This window comes from Xiphophorus hellerii, chromosome 14 (genome assembly GCF_003331165.1).
Source record: "Xiphophorus hellerii strain 12219 chromosome 14, Xiphophorus_hellerii-4.1, whole genome shotgun sequence".
NCBI lineage: Eukaryota > Metazoa > Chordata > Actinopteri > Cyprinodontiformes > Poeciliidae > Xiphophorus > Xiphophorus hellerii.
The window spans coordinates 1,892,335-1,918,849 of record NC_045685.1 but is presented as its reverse complement, the minus strand read 5'-3'; the positions used below and the strand labels follow the sequence as shown (position 1 = coordinate 1,918,849).

The following is a 26,515-nucleotide window of genomic DNA, read 5'->3' as shown; positions in this document are numbered from 1 at the left end:
AGCTAGAATTATATTTATAATGCATTGATGGGGCAGACAGATTTACGGTGGTCATTTTGAGAATGTCTGGAGTATTTTTTTTTTTTAGACCATTTTACTAACGAGTAAAATGGTGTGGGTGGAGAGGATCTTCTGTAGCAGTTCATCTTTGGTACATTTTACTAACAAGTCCCTTGACATAAGGGAGGTATACCAGTGTATAATAACTGAAAGGTACACAAGAAATTCACCTAGGTACAAACTAAAATATAGAGCATAATTTAAAAGAGGTCAAACAGTTACTCTTCAGTTTAACAGGCTGAGTTTTAATTCTGTCCATTATGTGTACAGAAACATCAGTCACAATTCAGACTTTAAATAGGAAGACAAAATGATTGTGAAAGGAGCACAGAAATGAATTCATGGGATCCAGAACTGTTATCTGTTCGGATTCCGGTTCATCACTGAACAGCTCACTGTGAAGCCCAGAAAGCCCACCTGACATCTGCAAAGAGAAGCACAAATTATTCAGATGACAGACATATTTCTCTTGGAACACATGTCGGGGTGACAGGAAATGGAACAACAGATGAAGTACTTAATCCACCAGCCTACTTAAAACCAAAACAAAGGGAACATAGTCTTTAACTCAGTTCTTTGTTTCCTTTCCAATAAATGATTACATGTCTAAAGAAACATGCACCTTTTCCAAGATTATGTTCTTCTGTTTTGACCAATCTCATATTAAAGACTTATTACTTTAGATCAGCTATAGTTAATTGCTACCTAAGTGTTTCAGGTTGATCTAAACTCCTTACCAACAGGTTTCGGTAGTGCACCTTAAAGTTTGCCAACCTTCAAGAGAAATCCAGACGACGAAGAAGAAACATCACACACCAAAATTAAAAAATAGAATTGAATGGATACTGGTCAATGTTGCTACACACTCACGTACAGTAGGTGGCGGTATGCACCGTGAAGTTGTTTGCGATGCGCCAAGAAGAAGAAGCAGCAGCAGCAGCAGAAGAAGAAAAAATTATTCTCAATTTTCAGTCGAATTAAGGTAAATTTAATTGAACTGAATACATTTTTGATTGAAATGTGGCCCGTTGGCCTGACTGTTTGTAGCTGTTTGATGAGACAGCGGGTAGGTAAAGCGGAAGTCTGCTGGAGGTGGTTCCTCCCTCTGTTTGCAGGTTAGCTCTGTTCATTACAGCGTCACTGCAATGCTGCCCAGTTTCATTTTAGTTCATTTCGTATGTTAGTCAAGTAGTTGTTCACACGATTGACATATTCAGCTTAGAACATGAACCTTGACGCTGTTGCCATTCGGTAAAGTACTCCTTTGCAGAACCAGAAATAGGTCTTGATCAGATTTAGTAGAAGGTCTCTGACCTGTGACAACCCCTATCCTACGGGGGAAAACACTTCTTTGGGGATGAAAGGCATTTAAAATCTGGTCAGTTGCAATAAAATGTTATCTTCAAAGAGTTGTTGTGGATGGTGATGCTGTGGGCAGAGAGGATCTCCTGTAGCAGTTCGTCTTGCAACAAATCTGAAGAAGCCTATGACTGAAGACTGTTACTGTATGACAGTCTCATGATTGTGATGACATGCTAGTAGATTAATATCTAGACATAAAGTATCTGGTGTGATGCTTAAAAACCGTCAGTTGTTCCAGCTCCTCCAGGAGAATCCCAAGGCGTTCGCAGTCCAGCTAAGAAACATAGTCTCTCCAGCGTGTCTTGGGTCTCCCCGGTTCTCCTCCCGGGTGGGACAGGATGCCTGAGCCACCTCAACTGGCTCCTCTCGACTTGAAGGAGCAGCAGCTCTACTCTGAGTCCCTCAGATGGCCGAGCTTCTCACCCTGTATATTTTTTATTATTGCTCTGTCCTTTTTTTTTTTAACACACTTTGTGAAACTTTTATTTTGCTAATAAATGGCTTATTTTGTTCTTGTTCTTTTTTTTCCTCTTCATTTTAGACAACCTTCTGTTGCTGCTGTCATCCATAGGGAGAAGAAAAGCCCGAGAGGTGGGATATCCTAACAGCTTTGCTGCAACAGTTTCTGCGTGGCCCCGTTGCCATGGCAGACCGCGAGGAGCGGCGCTTTGCTGAGGTTTCCCGGGACTCCGTCAAGCTCATGGCAGAGAGCACCGGCGTGGATCTTGCTGATGATGTAGCGGCTCTTCTTGCTGAAGATGTGTGTTACCGCCTCAGGGAGGCAGCGCAGGTCAGAGCTACCTGGCTATGTTTTATTTTATTTATTCCATCACATTATTATTTTGGACCTAAATGTATATTTGAAATGAAAAGAATAAATTTGCTGTTCCTTCGACACCTCTGGTTATCTGTTTGTGACCCAAACAGACAAGTTCCCAGTTCATGAGACATGCCAAGAGGAGGAAGCTGACTGTGGAGGACTTGAACAGAGCCCTGCGATGGAGCCGTGTGGAGGTGAGACCTAATGCCTGTCAGCATGTCTCTGCTGCTGCTCCTTTCGGTGGCCTGACATCTGCTTCTTTATCAGGCCGTCTGTGGTTATGGGGCGCAGGACGCTCTGCCTTTCCGATCCGTCAAAGAGGGAGAGCTGTTCTTTGTCGAGGACCGTGAAATTAACCTGATAGAGCTGGCCCTGGCCACCAACATTCCCAAAGGTTGTGCTGAGACCATGGTGAGAGGTATGCTGTCAGACTTGTTAGGACGGTGGTCGCATGCTTGGTGCTGCTGAAACTTACTTTTCCTAATCTGCAGAAGGAATGGTGTACTGATGATGTCTGATTTATCCTTCCAGTTAATGTGGCGTATCTGGATGGCAAAGGCAACGTAGAGCCTCAGGGGACAGGTAAGCCTCAACCATTCAGAGTTAGGAATCAAGTTAATACACCTTTAAGGCTGTAAGCAAATTCAGCCCTCTGCCCTCTCATCAGTTTGTTACACGTAGAATAGCTAAGATGAAATGTACAAACTCAAACATTCCTTAGTTCTTCCACATAAGTTAACATGGCAATTTAACACCCTTGCAGTACTATTCACTACAGTGAACTGATTTCAGTTTTCTGGCCGATCACCTACCTTTAAAAAGCCTGACATGCCGGTTTTGGTTTTGGTCAATTCCAATTTTTATTTTTTTTGTCTTAAAAGTTGAATGAAAAGTGAAGTCTCAGTTAAAGGGATTGATTCTTTTTATGGGTCCACCGATTGCAGTTTTCTGGCCAAATCCAATTTTGACTGATACTGATTTTTATTTATTTTTTGCCTGAAAAGCTGCTAAGTATAGAGACAAAGTTCCTAAGTTGGTAACTATTGTTAAGCACACACATGCAGACGTGACCTGGTGGGTGGTCAGTGCAGAGCAGAAGAAGACAGTGGCTGATTTTCAGAGCTTTTCTCAGGAAGATCAGATTTGGTTTCACATTTAAGAATCAGCCGATTGCTGATCACCCAAGAATATGAAGTTCTGACCTTGATTGAAACCTGTCCTGTTGGGTTGTGGTCCCATAGTTCCCACCGCTGTGCAGACTCTGTCAGATGACCTGCTCAAGTACTACCAGCAGATCACCAGGGCCATCCTGGGAGATGACCCCCACCTCATGAAGGTAAGTAGCTGCTCAGCACAGCTTCTAACTGGCCAACATGTGCTGCTTCTTTACTGCTTCTCTCTCTGTGTTTCAGATGGCTCTGCTCGATCTTCAGTCCAACTCAAAGATTGCTGCTCTGCTGCCATACTTTGTCTATGTCATCAGTGGAGTAGGTCACCGTTCTCACCTCATTGCTTTGATCAGAGCTGAGAGCCTCTGTACTTGCTGATCCTTGTAACTGTGTGCCGTTCCAGGTCAAATCAGTAAGCCACGACCTGGAGCAGCTCAACAGGCTCCTGCACATGGTGAAGAGCCTGGTCCAGAACCCGTACCTGTACCTGGGCTCATACGTCCGCAGCCTGGTCTCCAGCGTCATGTACTGCATCCTGGAGCCACTCGCCGCCTCCATCAACCCACTCAATGACCACTGGACCCTCCGGGACTACGCAGCCCTGCTGCTCAGCCACATCTTCTGGTATTTTTCCAAAATGTTACTATTAGTGGTGGGCAGGTAGGTCTCCAGTTATCAATCTTTAGATTTAGAATCTCTGGGATGAAGAGATGAAAGAACAGACAGTAGGTAATGGATGGGTAACAGTTGGTTAAATAATGGATGAATGATGGATTGGTGGACACTGGAGAGATGGATGCTACCTTAGCAATAAAATTGCTATATTTAGCAACTTTTTGGACAAAATAAAATTGTATCGGTCAAAATTTGATTCAGTTAGAAAACTGCAATCAGTTCACCACTAATTAGAGGCCAACTCTGCATTTAATTGAGACTTTTGGATTTTTATTTGCATTTGACTATTTTGGCAAAAAGATTGGCGTCGGCCGAAATGCTAATAGGCAGATCAGGCATTTTAAAGATCGGTAATCAGTCAGAACACTGCAACTGGATGAGTGGACGTTAACATGGAAAAGAGATTTAGAAGGAGAGACACGGAATAAAACCTGGAAGCAGATAATGAATTACGTCTCATCCTGCATGCAACCTCCTAACTTTGAGTTTTTTTCTCCAGGACTCACGGTGATCTAGTGAGTGGTCTCTACCACCAGATCCTGCTCTCTCTCCAGAAGGTTCTCTCTGACCCAGTCAGGCCACTCTGCTCCCATTACGGAGCGGTTGTGGGCCTTCACGCTCTGGGTTGGAAGGTAGGTCCACTACCAAATCTGTTTGGAAATTTGCCAAATCTTTTGCTTTTGGAGTAGAACTGTTTGGCATCAGTGGTGCAGACCTAAATCTGTAAATCGGCATCTATTTTTAGTCATTATTTTGGTTCAAGTTGCTTGGTGCTCACATAGAAGTTCTAACTTTCTTCTAATGCACATCAGTCCTCTGGGAGCCAGAAGGATTCTGTTTCCAACATCAGTAGCTTTTAAAATAAAATATCTCCTAGAGCTAGAAGCTAGAAACCATTTCAAGTCAAATCCAGAGGGTCTGTTAATGTATTTATTGTCTGATAGGAATTGTTTTGATTTTCTATTGTTGTCTCCTGAAGGAGACTCCTGCTAATCTCTCTGTTAACCTGTGTGTTTCAGGCTGTGGAAAGAGTTCTTTTCCCACACCTCCCTGCTTACTGGGCCAACCTGCAGGCTGTGCTGGACGACTACTCAGTGTCCAACGCACAGGTCAAAGCAGATGGACACAAAGTCTATGGAGCCATCCTGGTACGTACTGCTATCATCTCGGGCTGCACGACTTCAACACGATAAAAGTCCAGTCGACACCCATTTGTCTCAGGAAACGCAAGAGTACATTTTTCACAGCAATTTACAGGCTTCATAAGCTTCACAGCAAACATTGTCAAAAGACCGCCTTGACTTATTATGCAGAGTGAAAAGGACAAAAAACAGATTATTATCCGAGCAGAGCAGAAGTGACAGTGGTTGATTTTTACACCTTTGTGGACATAGATGAGATCGGTAGATGAAATCGGTTTCACATGGAAGTATTGACCGATCTCTCAAAGCTAAAGAAATCGGGCTGATTTATTGGTGCATCCCTACAAAATGGAGGAGCAGTCTGAAAGTCTGAAGTCCCTCCTACATGCTAAATGAGGTGGGTAACCTAAAGCTAAAGCAGAAAGACATCAGCAATGACTCTGTAGAAGTTCTTGTTGCTGCTGATTGATCCAGGAAGACTTTTCCCAAACTGTTAGGAATCCATGATTCTACAAAAACATACCGCACCATCATCCTCCTACCACAATTTGTCTTTTGTTCCAGGAACTGTAATATCTCTTCTTGAAAAATGTGAGGGTTTTTTTCCCAAAATGGGTGTGTTTCCGTTTAGCAAATTTATTTTGGTATTTTCCGCAATTATGTGGTCAGTTGAAATGCAGCTACTATGACCTGTCAATCGATTTACTATCCATAGAGACTTCAAACAACCCTAGAGCTTCTTCTCAGACTCCAGAGGATTAGATTTGCCATGATAAATGTTCAAGTTTGTGTTTTCAAACCACCTAAAGACGATAAGAGCAGGTATAGATACCCAGAAAGCCTCTTGTCTTTATAAGGGACATGACGGCACAGCCTGGTTTAGGAAATTAGATTCTTAAGGCAGAAAGAGAATTTGGGCTTTAGTATCAGCACAAACACCTGATTCCAGCTGTGAAGCATGGCGTTGTAGGGATGATGGTTTGGGCTTGAATACCTCGCAGTCATTGTGTGAATCATTGATCCCTGTTACCTCTCTTTGACCAGGTTTTAATTTTTCAGCAGAATGGCTCATTATAAAGTCTTCTCTGTTGCTTATTTGAGGTTGGATGTAACTCAGGAAGAACAGGATGTTTTTTACACCAGATTGACAGTTTTCTGCCTTCAATTGCTCCTCTGTTTTTGTTGCTTTTCTAACCAGATAATTATCACTTGATTGCTCTGTTTACTATGTTTTCTGTCCAAGTAGAAAAAACACCCAGCCTCACTGTTGGACTACCTTACACAGGCTGTGGTTTTCTGTGGAAAGTTTAATTTTCTCTTAATTCCTTGTTCTGTTTACAAATAAAAGCACATTTGTAAACAATAACAACAACATGCTGTTTTGAGCTCGTGCTGACAGTCCAGACTCTCTTGTCTCATTATGTCATGTCAACCAGAACACGCAGGATTGCAGTTTGATTGTATGTCCTGCAGGTGGCAGTGGAGCGTCTGCTGAAGATGAAGGCTGTGTCTCTGTCCCAGTCAGCAGAGGGCGGATCCAGCTGCCAGCTAGGTTCTGGAGCCGGGTCTGCAGGGTACAGGGTGGGCTCCCCAGGCCTCAGTCCTCCGTCAGAGCCTTTGTCAGAGGCCGTTCTGGGGATTGCCAGCCACCTTCAAGCAGGCGGCGCGGGCTGCCCCTGGGAGGAGTGGTCCCCAGTCCCTCTTCCGGCGATGTACAGTGAGCTTTACTCTTTCTTTGGGGACAGTCTGGCCGTCAGGTTTAGCACAGGACCAGGGTTTGGGAGCTATCCCCCCTGCGCTTCGGCCTGTTTCAGGGAAGCCCGGAAGGAGCAGCTAGGCCCAGCAGCAAACACCGACACCGCCCGGAAAATGCCGCAGCTGACCGCCAACCTCAACATCAGCCCACGAGAGGATGGGAGCCCTCGCACCGACCCTCCCCCTCCGAGCCTCGCAGCCACAGGAGCAGGACGGTAAAGCTAGCAGAATAAGAAGTCTGAGTTCTCATTATTTGTTTTAGTTCTGAATGCAGCAGACCCACTTTTCCACTGTTTTCCTCCTCAGGTCTCTGGCTCGCTCCTCCTCCGTGCAGCGCTCCAGGTCATCCTCATCACGTTCGGGCCAACGCTCTGCCGGTGTTTCTCGGGATGTTTTCCCCAAGGCTCGTTTCATTTCGCCACAGTCAGGACCTCCAGCGTTCTCCTTTGTCATTGGTGGACGGCAAATGGGTCGACGGTGCCAGGGCCGCCGGCCCTTTCAGACCACGTTTTCCTTGTCCTCCTCTCTGCCTGCCAACCCGCCCCGCGCCTACGCCCATAAGCTTCCAGTAATTGGCCGGGTGGGGAAACCGGTGCGTCGCTGGACGTGTTCACATTACTCGCTTTACCTGCCTCTGTAGAGATGAGCTGCTGCAGTAGGATGCAGTTGGTTTGGACTGTTACTGATGTTAGTTATTGTTGTTCTTCATAAACTATCAGGTGTTTGTATTCAGTTTTCTGGAATTATTTTTGTTTCTTATGAAAAAGTAAATTCAGTATTTTGCTCAGCAACATCTTTGACTCTGGCTTTGTGTGGTCAGTCTGGGAACCCAGCAACATTAAGGAGTCAGTTGAAAGTCGGGGTTGGAAGTTTTGATAGAAAAACTGAGTTTTAACTATTTTGCAACAATGAAAAGAATTTTACACTCTACAAGTGAAAACTGATGGAGATATAATGCAGATGGGGCTGCAGTAAAAGTTAGTTGGATGAAGGTATGCCTAATACAACTAACTGCATGGCTTATTTTAAAAAAAATATTTTTCATGAAAAATGTTTTTTAAAAAGAGTTTTCTTGCACAAAATCCCATTAAAAATCATTTAAGTTTCTGGCTGTAATTTGATAGGATGTGAAAAGGTTTCAGAAGGTGGTTTCCAAACTTTTTGGCATTACAATTGAGCTAATATTAACTATATAGATTGTAAGATTTTAACACCGTGTTCTATTTGCTGTAGAAAAGGAATTGTTAAATTGTTGCTGATGCAAAACACAAAAGGTGTTGCACAACTACTATATCAAAAATTTCCACTTTTTTTCCGTGAATGGTTTTAAATTTTGAGCTACAAAATTGTAGCCGGTTAGAAAAACGAAAGGGACTTTAATGAGATATGGAGGAGGTGTTTGGTGTTGTATTTCCAACAAAATTTAAATGAAAGCATAAACATGGTTCATAAAGAAAAAAATATTTGTCTCTGTGAAAATCTTACCCCCCAAAAATAAAACATGTCTATTTGTATTAACCGCTTTGGGCAAGGTTTGCTCCATTCTTGATTTGTGCAAACAACTCCTGGGCCTCACTTTGGACATGCCTGGCTTAAAAGCTGTGAATACGTTTTCTACCTATTATAGAATTTAAGGGAGGAATGTTTTGTATGACTTGTGCTGTTTTTCTTATTTAAAGAAATGAATTTTTAGTTGGGAAATTAGCCTGAGAATAGAAAGGCTCTCAAGAAATTGCTTGAAACCAGTCCACATCTGGTCAAAAAATGCTTAGAAAATGTTAAGCATGTTTTCAACTTTAAATTTAAATAATTTTATTATAGAAAATCAGGATATGTAATGTACTGGAAAAGCATATAGATGAATAATTTAACACCTTGGTTTTTCAACATTATTTTATAGTTTCTAGTCGTTTGAAGCAAAATTTCAATTAATCTCCATATAAACAGTTGCTGAAAGCGCGAGTGTTTTCGTTCCGGTGAGTTGTAATGAAATGTGTTTTGATCATCGTGCCAGAGCGGTGAAGTAGATGTGTTTCATATTTTATTCTATACGCTACTTTATCGCATAAAAATAATCGTGCTAAAAACAAAACAAAACAAAAACCAGGTAAGTTGGCCAATGACTTCCCAGAGTACAAAAGTCTGACTGGCCAATAGCAAAGCGTTTTATTAAGACATGCTATCCGGGATCGCTTTGTAAAACTCCGTCAGGCGCCATTTTGATTAAAGCATTAGGCGCAGGTCCCACGGATAACGCTATTAGAAATCTACGTTGTTTAAATTAAACTATTCTTGACTGGATTTGTAGTTTATTGATTCAGAGCCATTTTAAAGGACATCTGAGTGAAAATGGCCACTGGAGCGAATGCAACTCCCCTCGGGAAGTTGCACCCCAGTATCGGTGCTAAACGCGGGTTTGACGCAGGGCCTGGTGCTGGCAACGGGTTGATGCCAACTCCGGCACCCCCTGGGTCGTTCCCTTCTCTCCAGAGTTACCCGGGTACTATGCCGAGCACTGCTTTCTCTCCAGCGCACCAGTTTAGTCCAGGGACAGGTTTTTCGACCCAGGCTCCGCCACAACAAGGAGTGATATCCGGAATGGCTAAAACGGGTAAGTTAGTGAAACCTTGTTAGCCTCGTGTCGTCGCTTAGGCCGCGCAGTAGCCCCGGCCTTCATGAAATGGAGTCCGCATTGTCTGCTAACGTTTATTAGTTCACAGCATTTGCAGCCGTGTTGTCACTGAGTGAACATTTTCTCCTAAAGAATTGGGTCCATCGAGGAAACGTTTTAACTTCCTGAAAGTAAAATAATACCTAGCTGCATAATATAGCTTGTATTCACAGATATGCTCTCTGTCCTTGATGTTAGCATCCTATATGGCACGTTAGTAAAGGGCTATTCCACATATTTTAAGGACTCTGGACTGCTTTTGTTTGGCTTCAGTTCGAAATCCTAAACTGTTTTCTTTCAACCTGTGATTCATGTCCATTAGTTCTTTTGTTTTATGAAGTAAAGTTTTGGGCTGCAACAAGACGCACTATTTCTTAGTCACTTTCCTTAAGTAATTGTGGTAATATTTTGGGGGGTGAGGGGACACTTTTGGCAAAAATGACTTGTGCTGCTTTAAGAAAGTGAGGATTTTGAAAGGTTTAGTATGTTAGTGAACTTTTCAAAATGGTTGTAATAAATACATTGATTTAAAATTACATTAATATGGCATTTGTACCAAGGTGATATATCTCTGTGGCTAGAAATATAAACAGTCTCACCGTTGGAAAAGCTGCAACTGTTTTATGAGAATATTATTACCTGTAAAAACAGCGGGCAGTCATAGAAAGGCTCTCTGTTCAAAGTAAGCATTATGTTTCCACTTTGAAATGAAGATAAAAACTAACTTCAGTTTTTTGGACATTAAACTTTGTTTACAACCAAGTATGAAATTGTCCAGTTTTTTTAAAGTTACAAAATAAGTAAATAAACACACACATAAGCAAACCTTTTTTAAGTTTCATTGTGCTTTTGATATAAATGTTTTTGTGTTCATTTAGGGTTGTCTTGATAAAATATAGCTTGATATGGCTAATGTTGATCCTGCAATGTTTCACTGAAACGTTTGACATACTGGGATTTTATTTTGTTAGATTTTGGCCAAAAGAAAAGGAAAAAGAGCCGATGGAGCAGTGAGACCCCAGATCAGAAGACAGTCATCCCAGGAATGCCCACTGTCATTCCCCCTGGACTGACCCGAGACCAGGAAAGAGCTTATATAGGTAAATCCTAATTATCTACTATCAAGTATGGTGTAAATGGTATTTGTGATATGGTTCATTAATTGCATTTAAAGTTCTTGTTTTCTGATGTCATCAGTGTTACTGTTATTTATTGTTTGCTGAGTTTCCAGCAGCTGGAATGGTGAAAAGGTATCTTTTGAAATATACATAGCTAACATCTTAAATCAAATTTATTTTCAAAGTAATATATAATTTATATATTTTAAGTGTTGCATGTAAAATCTTGTTCCAGCTGCTGAAACAAAGCAAAAAAAAAATCCTGATGAGTCATAATTATTGTAAATGTTAATGTAAGATGTTATGATGGTTATTTCTCTGCAAGTGGTTTTGCTATGTTCTGTAGCCTTTTGGTTTGCATACCATTGGACACCATTAACAAGAGCTTGTGATGGCAGAATAAATAAAAAATGTCTGATCAGAGTAGTCCCCTTCCACCCCCCCAGAACAACGATGTTACTTGAGCGAAAATGTAACCTGTGAAGAGTTGGCCCAAAATCAGTTTGTGCTAGTGATGAGTAACAGAATCAGAAAGTAAATCTAAGGAAAGGGCTACTGCAACCAGATGAGAACTGTAGCACATCAGTGTTGATTCAGTTATAGAAACTGATGATGCTATCAATACACGATGGAACAACTGGATGTATAAATGATTTAAGCTTTAATATTTGGTTTAACATCTGGAAGCAGCACAGCTTAATTCATTAGGACTAAAATACTGAATTCAAATAATTTTACTTTGTAGATATATGAATGTTAGTTGTAGTAGGAAAAATGTTATGAAGAAAATAAGTAACTAAATTGCATTTGCTTGACTTCTCAGTCTGCTTGCACTACATGTTCAATTTAGCCAGTTTCATTGTAAGCTGTTCCCAGGAGGAAACATTTCTCTCACAGGAACAGTGTTGAACTATTTTTAATTTAGATGAGTCCCTTTGTCTGTAACTAACACTAGTATTGACTTTGTCCCCTCATTGGTAATGGTTGTTCTTCACTGGTATGTAAACATTCATCTGTATCCACCCTCCTTGTCACACTTAGTTTGCTCATGAAGTAGATCCCCTAAAACAAGAGTTTCAGAATGAAATTGTTGTGAACATCGAGTTACAGGATGCGTATCCACCTCTTTAACTCAGAATAATCACCTAAAGGATGAATGAATCTGTGTTCAAGGGGATACTCCTTTCCGTTTCTCATAATGTGCATGAAATGTCTGATCTATTCCTTTCTTCATTGCCTCCTGAATATGAGACTTGTCTTTGTGTCACAGCAGCCCCTCAGTGTTAGATCTGTGGAGTGCCAAATGTGACTGTAATCACCTGTTCTGTTACTGAAACTTGCAACAAAAAAAAACAAAACAAATTGACCAAGTTTGTCCTTAAAATGCCAAAGCCTTTAAACCGAGTGCAGCTGTGCTCATGGAAGTCAACCCCAGCCTTGTTTGAAGTATTGATGAGGTGGCAGGCATTTTTAGGAACCATGGTTCATCATTTGACATGTTCTCATGCTTAATCATTGTGGAACAAAGGTTGGTTGTCTGTAACCCTAATTGAAATGACCTCACAGGCATATTCATTGTGATTACAATGTGTGCGTAGCACCAGAAAGGACTCCAGCTTTCTGCTGTAGTCTTACCATGTTGATTTGATCTCCCTTTTTAACAGACTCACCAATTGTCTTTACTGCAGTAGTGATTGAGACTTTGCTCTCTGAAGTGCAGAGCACTCTCTCTCTGATGTTGCTGTGGTAACCACATTTCTCTCCATCCTTGTTTTCTTTCCTAACCTGAATTCTTCCAGTCCAACTGCAGATTGAAGACCTGACTCGTAAACTGCGTACAGGAGACCTGGGAATCCCTGTTAACCCTGAGGACAGGTTGGAAAAGATTAAACCCTCAAACAGTAACACTTTCTCTACCTTTTGCCTATTTGGAAGACTAATGTTGATTTTTCACTATAAATGTTTGTTTTATTTTATATTAGTGTTAGCTAAAAAGGTCTAAGGTTTACTTACTACCTCCTCACTAAGTGACTGTTTAGAAAAATTGAGGTATTGATTTGTTTGTGAGCTCAGGTCCAAAAAGGTGTAATAAAGAATATAATTGGTAATTGTAACCTGAATTATTAGATTTTTAAAAAAGTTAGTTTTATCAATGATTTGACGGTTCAATATTGCTACTGAATTACATCTGTAAAACTCGTATGATGTGAAAATGTTTTGAATGAGTTTAAACCAAACATTTTTCTATTTATTAAAGACTAAATGTAAACTTTAGGTATAAATGCTGTGTTGCCTCAACATCTCCAGCTTCATGTGGGGGGAATACAATATGCTCTAGCATCTGGGCAAAATTCCATCTTGTGTTAAACAAAGCAGATGATATGATGTAGACAGAAAAGGCACATCATCATTTAATAATCTGTGCAGTGGATCCTCTGAGTTAGGACTGGGTGATATAGCTTCAAAATTTAACCAGATTTTTTTTCCCCCTCCCCTTTAAAAGGAACTCACAAATGATAAAATATTTTTTTAAAAACTTGCTTTTATTTCAATTATCATTTGTGGTTGGTTGATCAGAATTCAAAGTGAAAATAAACCCAAACTATAAAAAAAAAAAAAAGATATTGGGCTGACATCACTCTGAACTGTGGAAGCTCAATGAGTAAACTTGTAAATAAAATACCAATTTAACAAAATGTGAATTTTTATAAGCAACAAATTTGATAAATCGCCCAGCCCTACTCTGAATGTAACTTGTTGAAACACATTCTGATCATTTTTTGTATGGAATTTAGATTCCTGGCTAAAAATAATGGAATTTAAAATAATATATTCCAAACCTACAGGCCCTTTTCAGCATGATAGCTGTTAGTTCTGTTGCTAAAAGTATTGCCTTATGCAAAAATAAACTAGAAAAAGAAAATTATAGACATTTGGGACACCCATCTGTCATGAAGTTGATTATGGTAATGTTGTTAGGTGTTCTACTTCAGTTTCTTGAGCTTTTCCACATAGGATATAAATGCATATTTCAGACTTTCTGAATGATTCTTTTTTGCTCAAATATTTTTTAAGTATTGTATTTGTAGATGACAAAAACAGCAGAACATAAACAAATACTAACATACCACCCACCCCAGAGGAGGGAGCTGTAAAAGGGAGAATAAACTTCTCACATTTATACATGTAGGAAGGTCAAAATAAGCTGCGACCAGTAAATATCAATGACCTAAACAAATATAGACTGTAATATATTTGTTTATATTACATGTTGAGTTTTACATTTAAAAGATGAAGCTTAAACGGCATCAGATCTGTATGGAATAGACCAAGTTATTAGCAAGCATATGCAGCCTTAAATTGAAGATTTGAAAAATGTGTCAAAAAGTATTTAGAATTTAGTCAATTTTTCCACGCAGAATGGTTCTTTAGAGTTTATAACTATTTAGCATCTCACCTTTAGTCAGATAGTAACCTCCATTTAAAAAAAAAAAAAAATCCTTTGCTTGGATAAAGAGTTCAGGCTGTCGCAGTAAACAACCGGTCAGAGGGGTGCCAACAACAAGGCCATTTATTAAAGTTGTATTATAACTTCAAGTAATTTAAGGATATTATTGCAGTTTATGCAAACACAGTTTACTAAATCTATAAATGGCATGTCAGCACTTGTCATTGATTTTTTTTTTCTTTAATGTTTCCATGGTTAGAAAAGTTTAAATGAACACTTTCATTTGCACAGGTTTAGTTTTTTGTTAGCGACTTGCCAAACACCAGGGCCAAGCTTTCACATTTCAGTTCATATTTTACAAGCCAAGGTCATTTCTTATCTGCTGCTACCCACCATGGTCCTCAGTGTAAATGACTACAGATTTATTTGTCAATAACCATTTAGAGAAAATGCAAAGGTTCTGTAGCTGTTTGCATAAATTGCTTTGATATCTTTTGAGATAAAAATCATTTTTGAGAAATGGAAATCCATGCTAGTGTGGCTCTGCTCTGATTGGTCAGTTTTCTGGAAGATGCCAGAGTGATCCACCACTGGTAAAACATTACCGTTCATAACCTCGCTAATGTTTCAGAAAGAAAACACTAAACTGTCACTTTAATGTTAAGGATTCTGTGCCACATGTCTGATGTGAGGAGTTAGTTTGCCTTTCTGCTGCGTTGTTTACATTCTGGCACACAGTTAGGTGTGCTAGAGTAACACCTGGAGCCTAATATCCAAATAGTTTTGTCACATGAAAACAATAAGAGGAACAATTTAAGGAACAAATGAAAGAATCTTTAAAGACTAAAGGTCTCTGAGGTAGTGTACATAGGAATTTAGAATAAAATGCTTGTTGGTTTGAAGGCCATGAGGCTAAAGCAGAGGAGAAAAGAACATTCAGGATGTAAATAGAGGCTTGAAATGAGCTCTGAGTCACAATAATTTGAGTCATTTATTAAACTTCTACACAATTAGAAACCATTCTAGAAATCCAATTTTTTTTAAACCCAAAATTTTAATTGTTGCCTTTGAAAATGGAAGACTGATAAAATGGAAGGTTCTTCTTTGTTGCAGGAATTATGTCTCTCCAATACCTTTTTATGTTTTTGAAGGAAATGGGAAGAAATTCTCAAAATAAATACAGTAAGGTTCAGTTGAAGTACTAAACATGTAAAAGAAAACATGTGAACTGTTTGATTCTTGGGTTTAAAAAAAAACAATATTTGTTAAAATTAGTGTTTAATAATGTAGTTGGGTCAGTACCAGAGCAAATAAAATATTTTGGTATATCTCCACCTTATTCATTTTACTTAATGGTTGAATTTTATGCTTCAGATTTGGCCACAGTTTGACCCACTTCCTGTGCCGTCTGCTTTATAGCACCATGTAAACTAATGACAGTATGCTACATGTGTTAAATGGTTTCTGTTGAAGCAGGATTTTGGCAGAAAGCATATTGACTTGAACATATTTTGGGGTAAATTAGCTCAAATAATTTGGATTTTTTTGGGAACATTAACCTTTTCACTTTTTTTTTTAATGATGATTATTTTAAGTTTTTGCCAGTGTTTGAGTTCCTAGCGAGTTCAAAGCATATAACAGGACAGTGAGGAAGATTGGAAACGAGTGATTTGTTGCTGGTCATCTTCAGTTTTTCCTAACATACGCCTTTAAACGATTCCCTGCAGTGAAGGGGGCTGCATTCCCCTTTTCCCTTTGGACTCTTGAGATCTGGAAGAAACTGGGCAGAGCTGTGCTTGTTTTAGAAGTGGCCAGTCTGTAACGTAGGGATATAAAGCATCTGTTTTTACAGGAAGTGACTTGCCCTCAGTGTGTCCACTTGACCTCTGCTAGATAAAGCCACTTGAACTTGCACACTGTGTTAGTTTCTCAAACATTTCCACAGCATCCCAAAACATAAGAAGAACCGCAGCAGTCCTGTGAACCATCCCCTTGTCCAACGTAAGAGAAACGGCTCGGGAGATGTTACAGGTTGCCACCGTTGAAAGGAAAACTTCCCCCTCCCCCCCAACTCTTCACACGGACACAAAAGCTGCTCTCTGTTAAGAGAGCGTAGGAACATGTGGATATCTAATCCTAATTCCTTTCCTCTAACCCAAATTACCCCACGTCAATCTAACTCTTTTTCAAGTGCAGGGCCTTCTTAACACGCCAACACAGGTTTTCAGCTTCCACGGAGAGGTACGGCCCTCTACCACCACGTCAGCACCAAGCACTCGTCAAAGCCAGCGACCCTGCTTAGCATTCTAAATTTTGCTTTGGTTTTTACCTTCACTTGTGCTTTATTGTGGGCCAAAAATCCTGTATGCAGGTGTAGTTCTGACTTTATTTATACATTTTTTAGATGCAGTGCCACTCAAAAGTTTGGACAAACCCACCCATGTGCTTTTTAATGAGTGGCTGTGTCCAGACTGGAGACTGGCTTGGACTTTTTTTCTTTTCTCTATTGTACGTTTCTTCTGTTGATGCCCCTCCATTTTACCGGGTTAATTACCTCTAAACCATTTTGGTTGCCACCGTTTAACAATGAATGGTATGACAGAATGGACTCTTAACCTTTTACATGTCAGTGCATACTTCCTTTCGCTTAGTTTTGCTTTTGCACTGACCATGAGTCCAACTAAATCTCTTTAAGATGCAAATTGTTCCAACATTCTGAAGTCATAGTCAGCTTTAGGGAGCCTGTTTGGTTGTAGATGGAAGAACTTCTGCTTGTAGAAAGGCGTCATTGTTGTGCGTCTTGTATTTTGTCTCCTTGTAGGTCTCCTTCTCCAGAGCCCATCTACAACAGTGAGGGCAAAAGGCTGAACACCCGCGAGTATCGCACTAGGAAGAAGATTGAGGAGGAGCGCCACTCCCTCATCACAGAAATGATTGCTCTCAACCCCGACTTCAAGCCTCCGGCTGACTACAAGTATGTCCTCCACCTCACTCCCCTTCATGGATTTTAATTTGTAGAACAGGGAGTCTTGCAACATGCAGATTCTACTTGTACATTGAATTAACTTAAACCTTTTTCTGATGTTTCACTTAATAAAAATTATGTTAAGTGTTTTTTTTTAGTAGTTCACCAATTGCAGTTTTTTCTTTAAGTAAATGGAGTGGCTTCTTTTTTTGGCAAAGTTGACAAAATTAAGGAAATTGCAGTTGTTTTATCAGTTGCCCAATTTATCAGTGCACTTAGTTCTTTTAGGTTTTGAACATTAACATTTTAGGAACAAGATTAGTAACTCCCTGATGTTATGGAGCTCCCATCAACAGATGTTCTCATTGAAAATGTCCTGATAGCACCAGCCATACAGTCATATCTAACATGAGATGTATATATTTGGATAGAAGTCATTATAGAGATGCAGCAGAAGATTTGGTTTCAGGTTTCTGACTGCATGCTCCAAATATAATTCATTAAAACTCAATTTTTCTGTTAAAAGACTTCTCTTGCAAACTTTTAGCTGTTCAGAAAACTGTCACTTTCTCTCTGTAAATGTTTTCCATGTTTTCCCTTCAGGCCTCCAGCCACCAGAGTGAGCGACAAAGTTATGATCCCCCAAGATGAATACCCTGAAATCAACTTTGTGGGTTTGCTCATTGGGCCCCGGTAAGCTCGATTGGCTGGTGTTGCTCACTCATACATATGTTAACTATGTTATAGTTTATGCTCCCTATTGATTTATGTTAGATGTTTTATGTTAAAATAAAATTCCAGATTCTGATGTTTTTCTGTTTTTAGTGGCAACACTCTGAAGAACATTGAGAAAGAATGCTGTGCTAAGATCATGATCAGAGGAAAAGGTTCTGTGAAGGAAGGGAAAGTCGGCCGTAAAGATGGCCAGATGCTGCCTGGTGAGGACGAGCCGCTGCACGCCCTGGTCACTGCTAACACTATGGAGAATGTCAAGAAGGCTGTGGAACAGGTTGGCTCTACAGGGACACGCTGCCAGCAGATCAGCCTGCACTTAGTTAAACAAACAGCTTTGTATCAACTAATATTCTAATCTGTGTTCAGATTCGTAACATCCTGAAGCAGGGCATCGAGACGCCTGAGGATCAGAACGACCTGAGAAAGATGCAGCTGAGGGAGCTGGCCAGGCTCAACGGCACCCTGAGGGAGGACGATAACAGGTCGGTGCTGTTTTGATTCCGACGTCTGATTGTTTAGTCTGAGTTGGCACCTCTGAAGAGAATTTGCTTGTTTGTAGGATCCTCCGTCCCTGGCAGAACTCCGAGCCCCGCAGCATCACCAACACCACCCTCTGTACCAAATGTGGAGGAGCTGGTCACATTTCTTCTGACTGCAAGTACACCAGGTAATGGTGGGGAAGGCTGTGCATTCTGCTGCTTCCATCTGCAGAGTTCAGCAGTGTTTCCTGTTTGTTTTGTGCAGCACCTTTGCAGGCCAGAGAGCAACAGGTGGAGAGCCGCCCCAGTCGGCCCAGGACAAGGCCCGTATGGACAAGGAGTATCTGTCCCTCATGGCGGAGCTGGGGGAGGCCCCGGTGCCATCTTCAGGAGGAGGACACTCCAGCGGTCCAGGAGGAGCCCCCCGAGCCTCTGGACCCAACAGCAACCAGCCTCCTCCGGTTAGTGCGAGTCCCAGGTCCTCACTCTGATTGGCTCAGAAGAGTGTGTTCATTGACTCATTTTGTTCCACAGAACCGGCCGCCCTGGATGAGCTCTGGTCCCACTGAGAACAGGAACTATCCTGGCATGGGAGGGCCCACGGGGCCTGGAGGTCCTCAGAGCTTCCCTCCCCCTATGCCCAACATGGGAGGACCACCTATGCCTCCCAACCCTAATGGCATGCCTCCACCCTGGATGCAGCCCCCTCCACCTCCAATGGGCCAGGGACCTTCTCCTCATGGACACCCCATGGGTGAGAGTCTCATCCTCTGCTACATTAGTTTCTATTTTGATGGCATTTTGTATTTAGAAACTAGTCTACTCCAGTAAAACAAAAACAAAAAAAAACAAGTTAATGGCAGGGTCTATAAATAATTAAACTCTACCAACAAAATAAGCAACATTTTCAATTCAAACCAATGTTTTGCTTCTAAATCAGGCAACATTCACACTGCAGCCTGAAGTGGAAATGTGAACAACGGTCCAATAAAATTCAGATTTCCCAAAAAATCGGAATGGAGTATTAAAGGTTGCAATGTGAATGTACTGCAAACATTCTTTAGTTTGGTTCTTATGTACATTACATGATGAGGAATGTTTTATCAATCACCATAATCCCACAATAACATTGTCAGACCCTAAGCAGCTTTGAGGGCCGGGCCTCGGCTTCAAGCAGCGGGCCTCTCAAATAGATTACTGTTAGTTTTGTGTTGAAAGGTCAGAGGTCAGCCACAGCGCAGAGGCTGTGGAGCTGAAACTATCACAGGTGTGTTTCAGTAGAGGGAATTAATTGTGACGTTTTCTCCTCTGTTCAGGTCTGCTGCCACCTCCCATGAGTATAATGCCACCCCCACCACCTCCTCCTGGAAACCAGCCCCCTCCTCCTCCTTCTGCTCCCCTGCCACCATGGCAGCAGCAGGCTCCACCGCCACCTCCTACTAGCAGCATGGCAACAAGTACACCTCTACCTTGGCAACAGAGTAAGAGTTTATCCAGAAATCAGGTTGAGAGTATAGAGTTGTTTGCTGCTGTTACACTGGGACTTTATTATGAAATAGAGGAGCACATGTGAAATTATTCTATAAACATTGTAAATGTTTTTAATGTCAAATTCATGTCTGATCAGAGCAGCTCAGTGGTCTGTGAAATTTAGTAAAGATCAGATCACTTCTGGTCTTTGACCTGAGTGGCATGGCCAGCTAACGCCTGGTTCACATGGCAACAACTTCAGAACCTGAGACCACACATGGCGATTAAACATTGTAGCTATAACGGGTTCGATTGTAAAGTATGTGGTGTTCAGCCACACGGCAGGAGAAACATACCAACTGGTTTCACTCACCAACATTCAGATGTCACACATGAAATCTGGCAAAACCTCTTGAGACTAAACCTGAGTTCAGAGTAAACAAACATGGCCGACTGGGAAGAAGCAATGGCAATAGTTTATAACATAAAAAACAATACAAAGACGTCTCCAACGTCCACTGGACTTTCAGTTGTTTTGTCTGTGTGTTGGATTCCCACACAGACAAGTGTGTGATGTTCTGGGCTCAGAACATCACACACTGCGACATCAAGCCAAGACATCCAACATGTTCATTATCTGCAGTTTAAGATTCTGCCAAGCAGAACAAATCACACTTGGCTCACCACACACAGCAAGAAAATCTTTTAAGATTATCCGGACGTGGACTCCGGTCGGTCGTCGGCCTTCTTCCCTCTTCCTGTCTGATTACTGGCAGATGAAGGCCATTGAAAAATTTCTAAAAAAATAAAATGAAATAAAATCTTTAGAGCAATTTTAAGGATCAGGGTATCATTGTCAGAAAATAAAAATTGGGTCAAAAAGCATTATAAACATCTGTGTTCAGGCCCAACCTGCAGCCCACACCATCTCTGATGTTTTTACAGATACCACCACCACCTCCAGCCCCGGCTCTGGCAGCCTGCCGCCATGGCAACAGCCCCAACAGCCTGCGGTGTCTGCAGCCCAGCCGCCGCTACCCATGGGAACCCAGTCCATGGTACCACCTCCCCCTGGAGTACAGCCCCCACTGCCCCCTGGAGCCCCCCCACCGCCACCTCCTCCACCTCCAGGCTCAACCGGCATGATGTATGCCCCCCCACCACCACCACCACCCATGGACCCTTCTAACTTTGTCACCATGATGGGCATGGGGGTACCTGGCATGCCGCCCTTTGGCATGCCCCCAGCCCCCCCTCCACCCCCTCCACAGAACTAATCCTGCCACAGAAAAGTTTTCACATCCCCTGCAGAACATTACGCACCAGCTATCAACTGACTGATGCTTCATCCTGAACGTCCAAGTACTCAAAAGAAAAATGTACAAGCTCTAATTTTATTGGTCCTCTGTTTTGTTGCTGAAGCAACAAAGTTCTGTTCATACAGATTGTAAAGTTGTGGAGTTTAGTTTATTCTCTGTTTTTAAAATTGGAACACGGGTTTTTGTGTGGATGTGAGCACAGGTTCCACCAAGCAGACACGTCAACGTTGCTGCTCTTAGTCGTCATCTTTCTCTGCTGAATCCATCAGACCGGGTTCTGTAGTCAACTTCCTCTGGTTTCAACTTGCATGGTTCGCCTGAGACGCCTCATACTCTGAAGTGACAAGTCTATATTTCTGTCCTGGCTTTGAGCTGAATAAGATGAATATTTTTGTAATAAGTGAAGTGTATGTTACTTATGTAGACCGTTTGTAGTTCTGAGTGGTTCTGAACAGGAAGGAGAGTCCCGTGTTTTGATGTTTGGTTCCATGGTGGTGTGATGTGGCGTCCTGCTAACGTCCAACTGTTGGAGAACGTTCTCGGTTCAGAAGCTCTGCTCTGACGACAATGTTCACTGTCTTTCTGTCGCTTTTGCAAAGACCTGAATGTTTTTGTCTCTCAGGTTGATGGAGGAATTTTTTTTTTTTGTTTCTGACATAACTCTGTGTTCTGAATGAAAACCTGTTGAAACCCTGCTTGGTTTAGTTAATAAACTTATCAAAGTAACATTTTTGTGCCCCTGGTTTCTCTTTTCTTCCTTGTAAGGTCCTTTGTTTGCTTGCCAAGGATTTTTTTCCTTCCTCTTAAGGAACTCTTGGCTGCCTTTCCAAATGTTATGTAACACGGTTTTCTCTGTTCCTGCTGCTTTTTGACAGCAGACTTGGATTTTCATTTTGAAGCACTTGCCTCCTCATCAGACCATGTCGACCTAAAATACATAAAGGATGATTACTGACACTTTTTGTTTGTTTTGACAATGTGTGAATTAGCTGCAGTAACCTCAAATATAAGTTCTGATTCTTTTTTTTTACCCCTCCAGGGGGTCTTTTGTGGGCTCTAGTGTCCCTTATGTGACAGTAGGCTGACAGGAAACAGGGAAGGAGAGTGGGGAAGACATGCGACAAATGTCGTCGGGTCCGGGAGTCGAACCCGCGACGGCCGCGTCGAGGACTCAAGGCCTCCAAATACAGGTCGCGCTAACCCCTACGCCACCATGGCACGCCCAAGTTCTGATTCTTTTGACTTTATTTTTGGATATATTTCCAATGTTTTCAGCCTTAGTTGATTTAGTTCTACAAATACATAAATTAGAGCATTTTGAATACATAATTTATTTTAATAACTTGATCACCAAGTGAAACGTGTTGTACACAGGCTGTTTTAACACTTATTGGGGCCTGCACATAGGGAGGCACCTATTCTACACCCAATAGAATGTCTATTTATTTTTCTTCCTTCACCGTTAATCTGGCTCGTACAGCTGGGTGTTGGAGTTACCATGGCGACATAGTTTGCGGAAAACGACGCCCCAAAATCCCATGTAAGTCAGTTAAGCGAGGAAAAAAAAATCCTATAAATACCCTATTTTTGAGGAATTTCTGTGTCATCATGAATTCACATAGAAATGCCATTCAAATTTCACTTTGTAGATACGCCCATGACCTCTTCTAAAGTGAAGACAGCACATTGATAAGAATTACGGTTTGTCCACAACTTGTCTCTAAGCGCACCAAAGGTTTTGATTTTTCGTAAAAATTAGAGTGTAACTGCCTAGAGTGAGAGATGGAGTGGATTTTTGACCCCAAAACATTTTTTACTCGCCCTCACGCCCACAAATATCGCACTATTGGTATCAAAGTTGGTCACATGACATCGATACGCATGCCTGCTCCTGTAAAATGTTTTTGAAATTTTGCTAGGGCTTACGGTTTTCTGTCAAGGTGCTTCAGAGCGAAGTCATGCGACAGGGTAGAGATATGAATCGCGGTATTATCGGAGATGACAAATAGTCCTCTCATACGCTTCAGACGGTTTTCAAATACATATCACGGTTCCCGAACGGGAAGCAGTTGTTTGGACTGTTTTTTTCAGTGAAACTGGCTGGCTCAAACAGATAGAATTCTGTCTCCCCCTGTGTGTCTCACTCACAACTGGCAGAGAGGATTAATTACCATAGCAACAGAACACAGAGTAGGAGAGAGCTGCTGCTCGTCTACAAACACGCCATCTCTGTAGTTCTAATTGTGGCGGAACACTCAGTTAAAACAGAGGGCTGAGCTGCCATTTTGAACTACAATGATGGTGGATTTCTGAGTTGCTACAAGACTGAACAGAATGTTAGAACTTCAGACATGGCGGAATGTTTTGGGGCATTATACAACTGATTTAACCTAAACACTGTTACTCATATGATTAGTATAGCCCTTTAAAATCAAACGGATAGAATTCTGTCTCCCCCTGTGGGTCTCACTCACAGCTGACAGTTGGCAGAGAGGATTAATTACTATAGCAAGAGAACACAGAAGAGCAAAGCAGCAGATTTGGACTACAAAGGCACCATCTCTGTAGTTCTAACTATGGAGAACACTCAGTTAAAACAGAGGGCTGACCAGAATGTCAGAACTACAAACATGGCGGAACACTCTGTCACTACAGAGGAGGACTAAACTGGCATTCAGAAGTACTTGCTGTTTTGGGCAGGATATAAATGGTTTAACCCAACCACTAATCATTTGAAATGGATAAGTGTGGCCATTTAAAATGAAGCTTACTGAAAATTTTAAAATAAAAGCCTTGACTATTTTTACATCATGTAATTCAGGCCCAAAGTCGGTCCTCGAGGGCCGTCATCCTGCATGTTTTAGTTCTCTCCTTGGTGGTAGTAACAACCTTCTTCTTGTTGGATTTACTGGCGGTTGGCAACAAACTTTTAGTAGCATTACCGCCACTTACTGGTATGGAGTGTGGTTCGTGATGGTCTATTTATATATATATATTTTAATATATATATATATATTCTTACAAAAAATAAATAAATAAATGTTATTAACATGTACTACTTTCACCTGATGGTCCTGGTCTCCCATCTACCTCCAACCTTTTGTTTATGTTCTCCCATGATCCCTCTTTAAGCCCCAAACACTTTTCAGCTCCTCTCACTATTATTTTAATCTTCTCAGTTTTGTGCTTGGCTTGGTCAGTGCAGTTGATAACATATGCTACGAATAATATTAGTTTTTCTACTGATATTGTGAGATTTTCTTCTGACTGTACTTTGCTTTGCTGTGGAATTTGACTCGCTGTTTGTTCACTCTTTCTTTTTTTCTGTTGCTTCACAGTTTTAACTGCTTCTGCATAGCAGAACTATGACTATGTTTTTAGTCATTTTAATCTGTATGATTTCTTTTGCCTTCTTCCTTACTTCACATCCTCCCTACGTAACTCAATGTTGCCCTTCACAGTTACAACATTTTTCTTGTACTTCTTCTTTACGTTCTTCTAACTTGTGATCTTCACCACATTTTGGATATCTCTGCTTCCCTTTACACACTGCTGCTATGTGTTCATACCTTTGACATTTGAAACAGTGAAGTGGTGGAGGGATATAAGGTCTGACCTGAAAACTGAGATAACCTATTTTGATGTTTTGTGGCAACTCTTTTCCTTCAAATTCAATGAGGATTGACAAACTTCCTACTTTTTCTCAATTTATTGCTTTTGACAATCTATTCAAGTTATTCACCTATGCACCTACAATACTTCTCTTAATTTCATCAAGATCTTCATCTAGAGGGATCCCATAAATCACTCCTCTAATTTTTTTATTTTTTCCCATGATTTTTTTCTCCAACACAGTTTTTTTTTACAGATATTATCCACATTTAAAGCCTTATTCTTTTGTTCTTAATTTTTACAAACTACCAATAGGTTTCCATCTCTTTACCATATCAACATCTCCAATTTTCTTTTTTATTTGTCTTGACACCACAATGGGGCTGATGTTATCCTGTTCTTCCTCGTTCTTAAGTTTTAATATTTTAAATTCCTCCCTCACAACTTTCCTCCTAACTATCCTTTCTTCTTCTGAACTACATTCTTCCAGTACTCGTTTACTACCTTGAATATCACCAATTCCCTTTCCTTCATCTATTTTATTTCTTCCACGTCCTCTCCCTCTTCTTCTCCCCACTGGCATCCAACCTTCAAAATCCATGTCTTCCTCATTTCCTATCTCCATTTCCAACTGAACCATTCACATACCAGTTTATGCCCAAATCCGCCTTTTCCAAATCCGATATATTTCTATGCGTTTTGTTTTCCCCGCACCCTCCATGTCCTTCTTCTTCCAACACCAATGTGTCTCCCTAGTAACAACCTTTTCAGCATGTCAATGTTCTTCTTAGGCCTTCTAATGAGCCATCATTGGATCCAGGTGCGTTAAACCAGGGAGAGACTAAAACACGCAGGATGCCGGCCCTCGAGGACCGACTTTGGGCACCACTGCTTTAAGATTATAACATTACATCAAATCAACATCATTTTAATACAGGAATGTGGGATTAATTAAAAGTATGCTTAATTCCTGTTTAGTGGATATTTTTAAAAAGTAAAATGATTTCAATCTGGCAAATTGGTCTCATGGCAATGCATATTCTAGTTATTGAATACGAGTATGCATAGTTTCTGTAACTCCTTACAAATCTTCCAATAACTCTGAGACAAACCCATAGCCAATGCTGAGCTCTGTTTCAAGAAGACAGTCACACATCTGATGTCTTTATTTTCAGCGTCTCTGTAAATCTGCATAAAGATTTAGAGGAGCAGCCCGATCGGAGGAGCTTCCAGCTTGGGGAGAGTTTCTATCATCTTCTGAGGGAGGCTGAGGACATGGAACCTGAATGGTCCATTTCCATGGGGATATGCTACCAGGATATATGGCCTGAGATCATTGCTACTTTTTACATAACAGGAGCCATCAGTGGACACCTGCAGTGATTGAAGCAGACGGGTATTATGTAGCTGTAATATATAACTGTGGTTGTAGAAGCAAACACATAAACTCAGGAAGAATTAATCTCCAGCATTTCCTGAGTTGAATTAAAACAAAGATCATCTGAGGTTTGACAGGAAAGCTGTGGGTCAGAGGAGGGTGGGATGTCTGTGTGGACGGGAGCCGGAGAGGAGGATGAGAAGCTTCCTGAACTGAACCTGTTGAAGAACAGTCTCAGTTCATGACTCTGTCCAGACTTCTATCTATCTGATCCTCCTTTTGCTTGAAGCCTGTGATTTTCTTCATCCCTGACCACATCTCTGATACAGTTCAGCTG

The 26,515-nt window shown here is 41.2% G+C and overlaps 2 protein-coding genes and 1 long non-coding RNA gene across 4 annotated transcripts; 2 read left to right on the top strand and 1 right to left on the bottom strand.

Annotated features, from left to right (window-relative positions):
• Nucleotides 1-284: 284 nt before the first annotated feature.
• LOC116732802 (uncharacterized) lies at nucleotides 285-932 on the bottom strand. The gene is made up of 2 exons (XR_004341890.1): nucleotides 798-932; nucleotides 285-484 (listed from the first exon to the last, which is right to left on the bottom strand). It is a non-coding gene; the product is annotated as an uncharacterized LOC116732802 (long non-coding RNA).
• Nucleotides 933-957: 25 nt separating this feature from the next.
• Nucleotides 958-7,776, top strand: taf6l (TAF6-like RNA polymerase II, p300/CBP-associated factor (PCAF)-associated factor). Of its 2 annotated transcripts, none has more exons than XM_032583225.1 (12): nucleotides 958-1,042; nucleotides 1,964-2,212; nucleotides 2,350-2,436; nucleotides 2,510-2,660; nucleotides 2,774-2,824; nucleotides 3,484-3,578; nucleotides 3,655-3,729; nucleotides 3,815-4,035; nucleotides 4,586-4,718; nucleotides 5,106-5,234; nucleotides 6,702-7,198; nucleotides 7,290-7,776. In XM_032583225.1, exons 2-12 carry the CDS (start codon nucleotides 2,066-2,068, stop codon nucleotides 7,621-7,623), a joined length of 1,920 nt encoding a protein of 639 aa, XP_032439116.1. In that variant the 5' UTR covers nucleotides 958-1,042; nucleotides 1,964-2,065; the 3' UTR covers nucleotides 7,624-7,776. The 2 variants fall into 2 exon arrangements, with proteins under 2 accessions (XP_032439116.1, XP_032439117.1); XM_032583226.1 differs by having other exon boundaries at nucleotides 974-1,042; nucleotides 1,994-2,212.
• A 1,556-nt stretch (nucleotides 7,777-9,332) lies between these two features.
• On the top strand, nucleotides 9,333-21,916 carry sf1 (splicing factor 1). Its single transcript, XM_032583221.1, has 12 exons — nucleotides 9,333-9,594; nucleotides 10,626-10,754; nucleotides 12,572-12,647; nucleotides 17,042-17,194; nucleotides 17,789-17,878; nucleotides 18,011-18,194; nucleotides 18,287-18,402; nucleotides 18,480-18,587; nucleotides 18,665-18,860; nucleotides 18,934-19,153; nucleotides 19,716-19,880; nucleotides 20,815-21,916. The coding sequence occupies exons 1-12, from the start codon at nucleotides 9,333-9,335 to the stop codon at nucleotides 21,144-21,146; spliced, it is 2,031 nt and encodes a 676-aa protein (XP_032439112.1). The 3' UTR covers nucleotides 21,147-21,916.
• The last annotated feature ends 4,599 nt before the right edge of the window (nucleotides 21,917-26,515 follow it).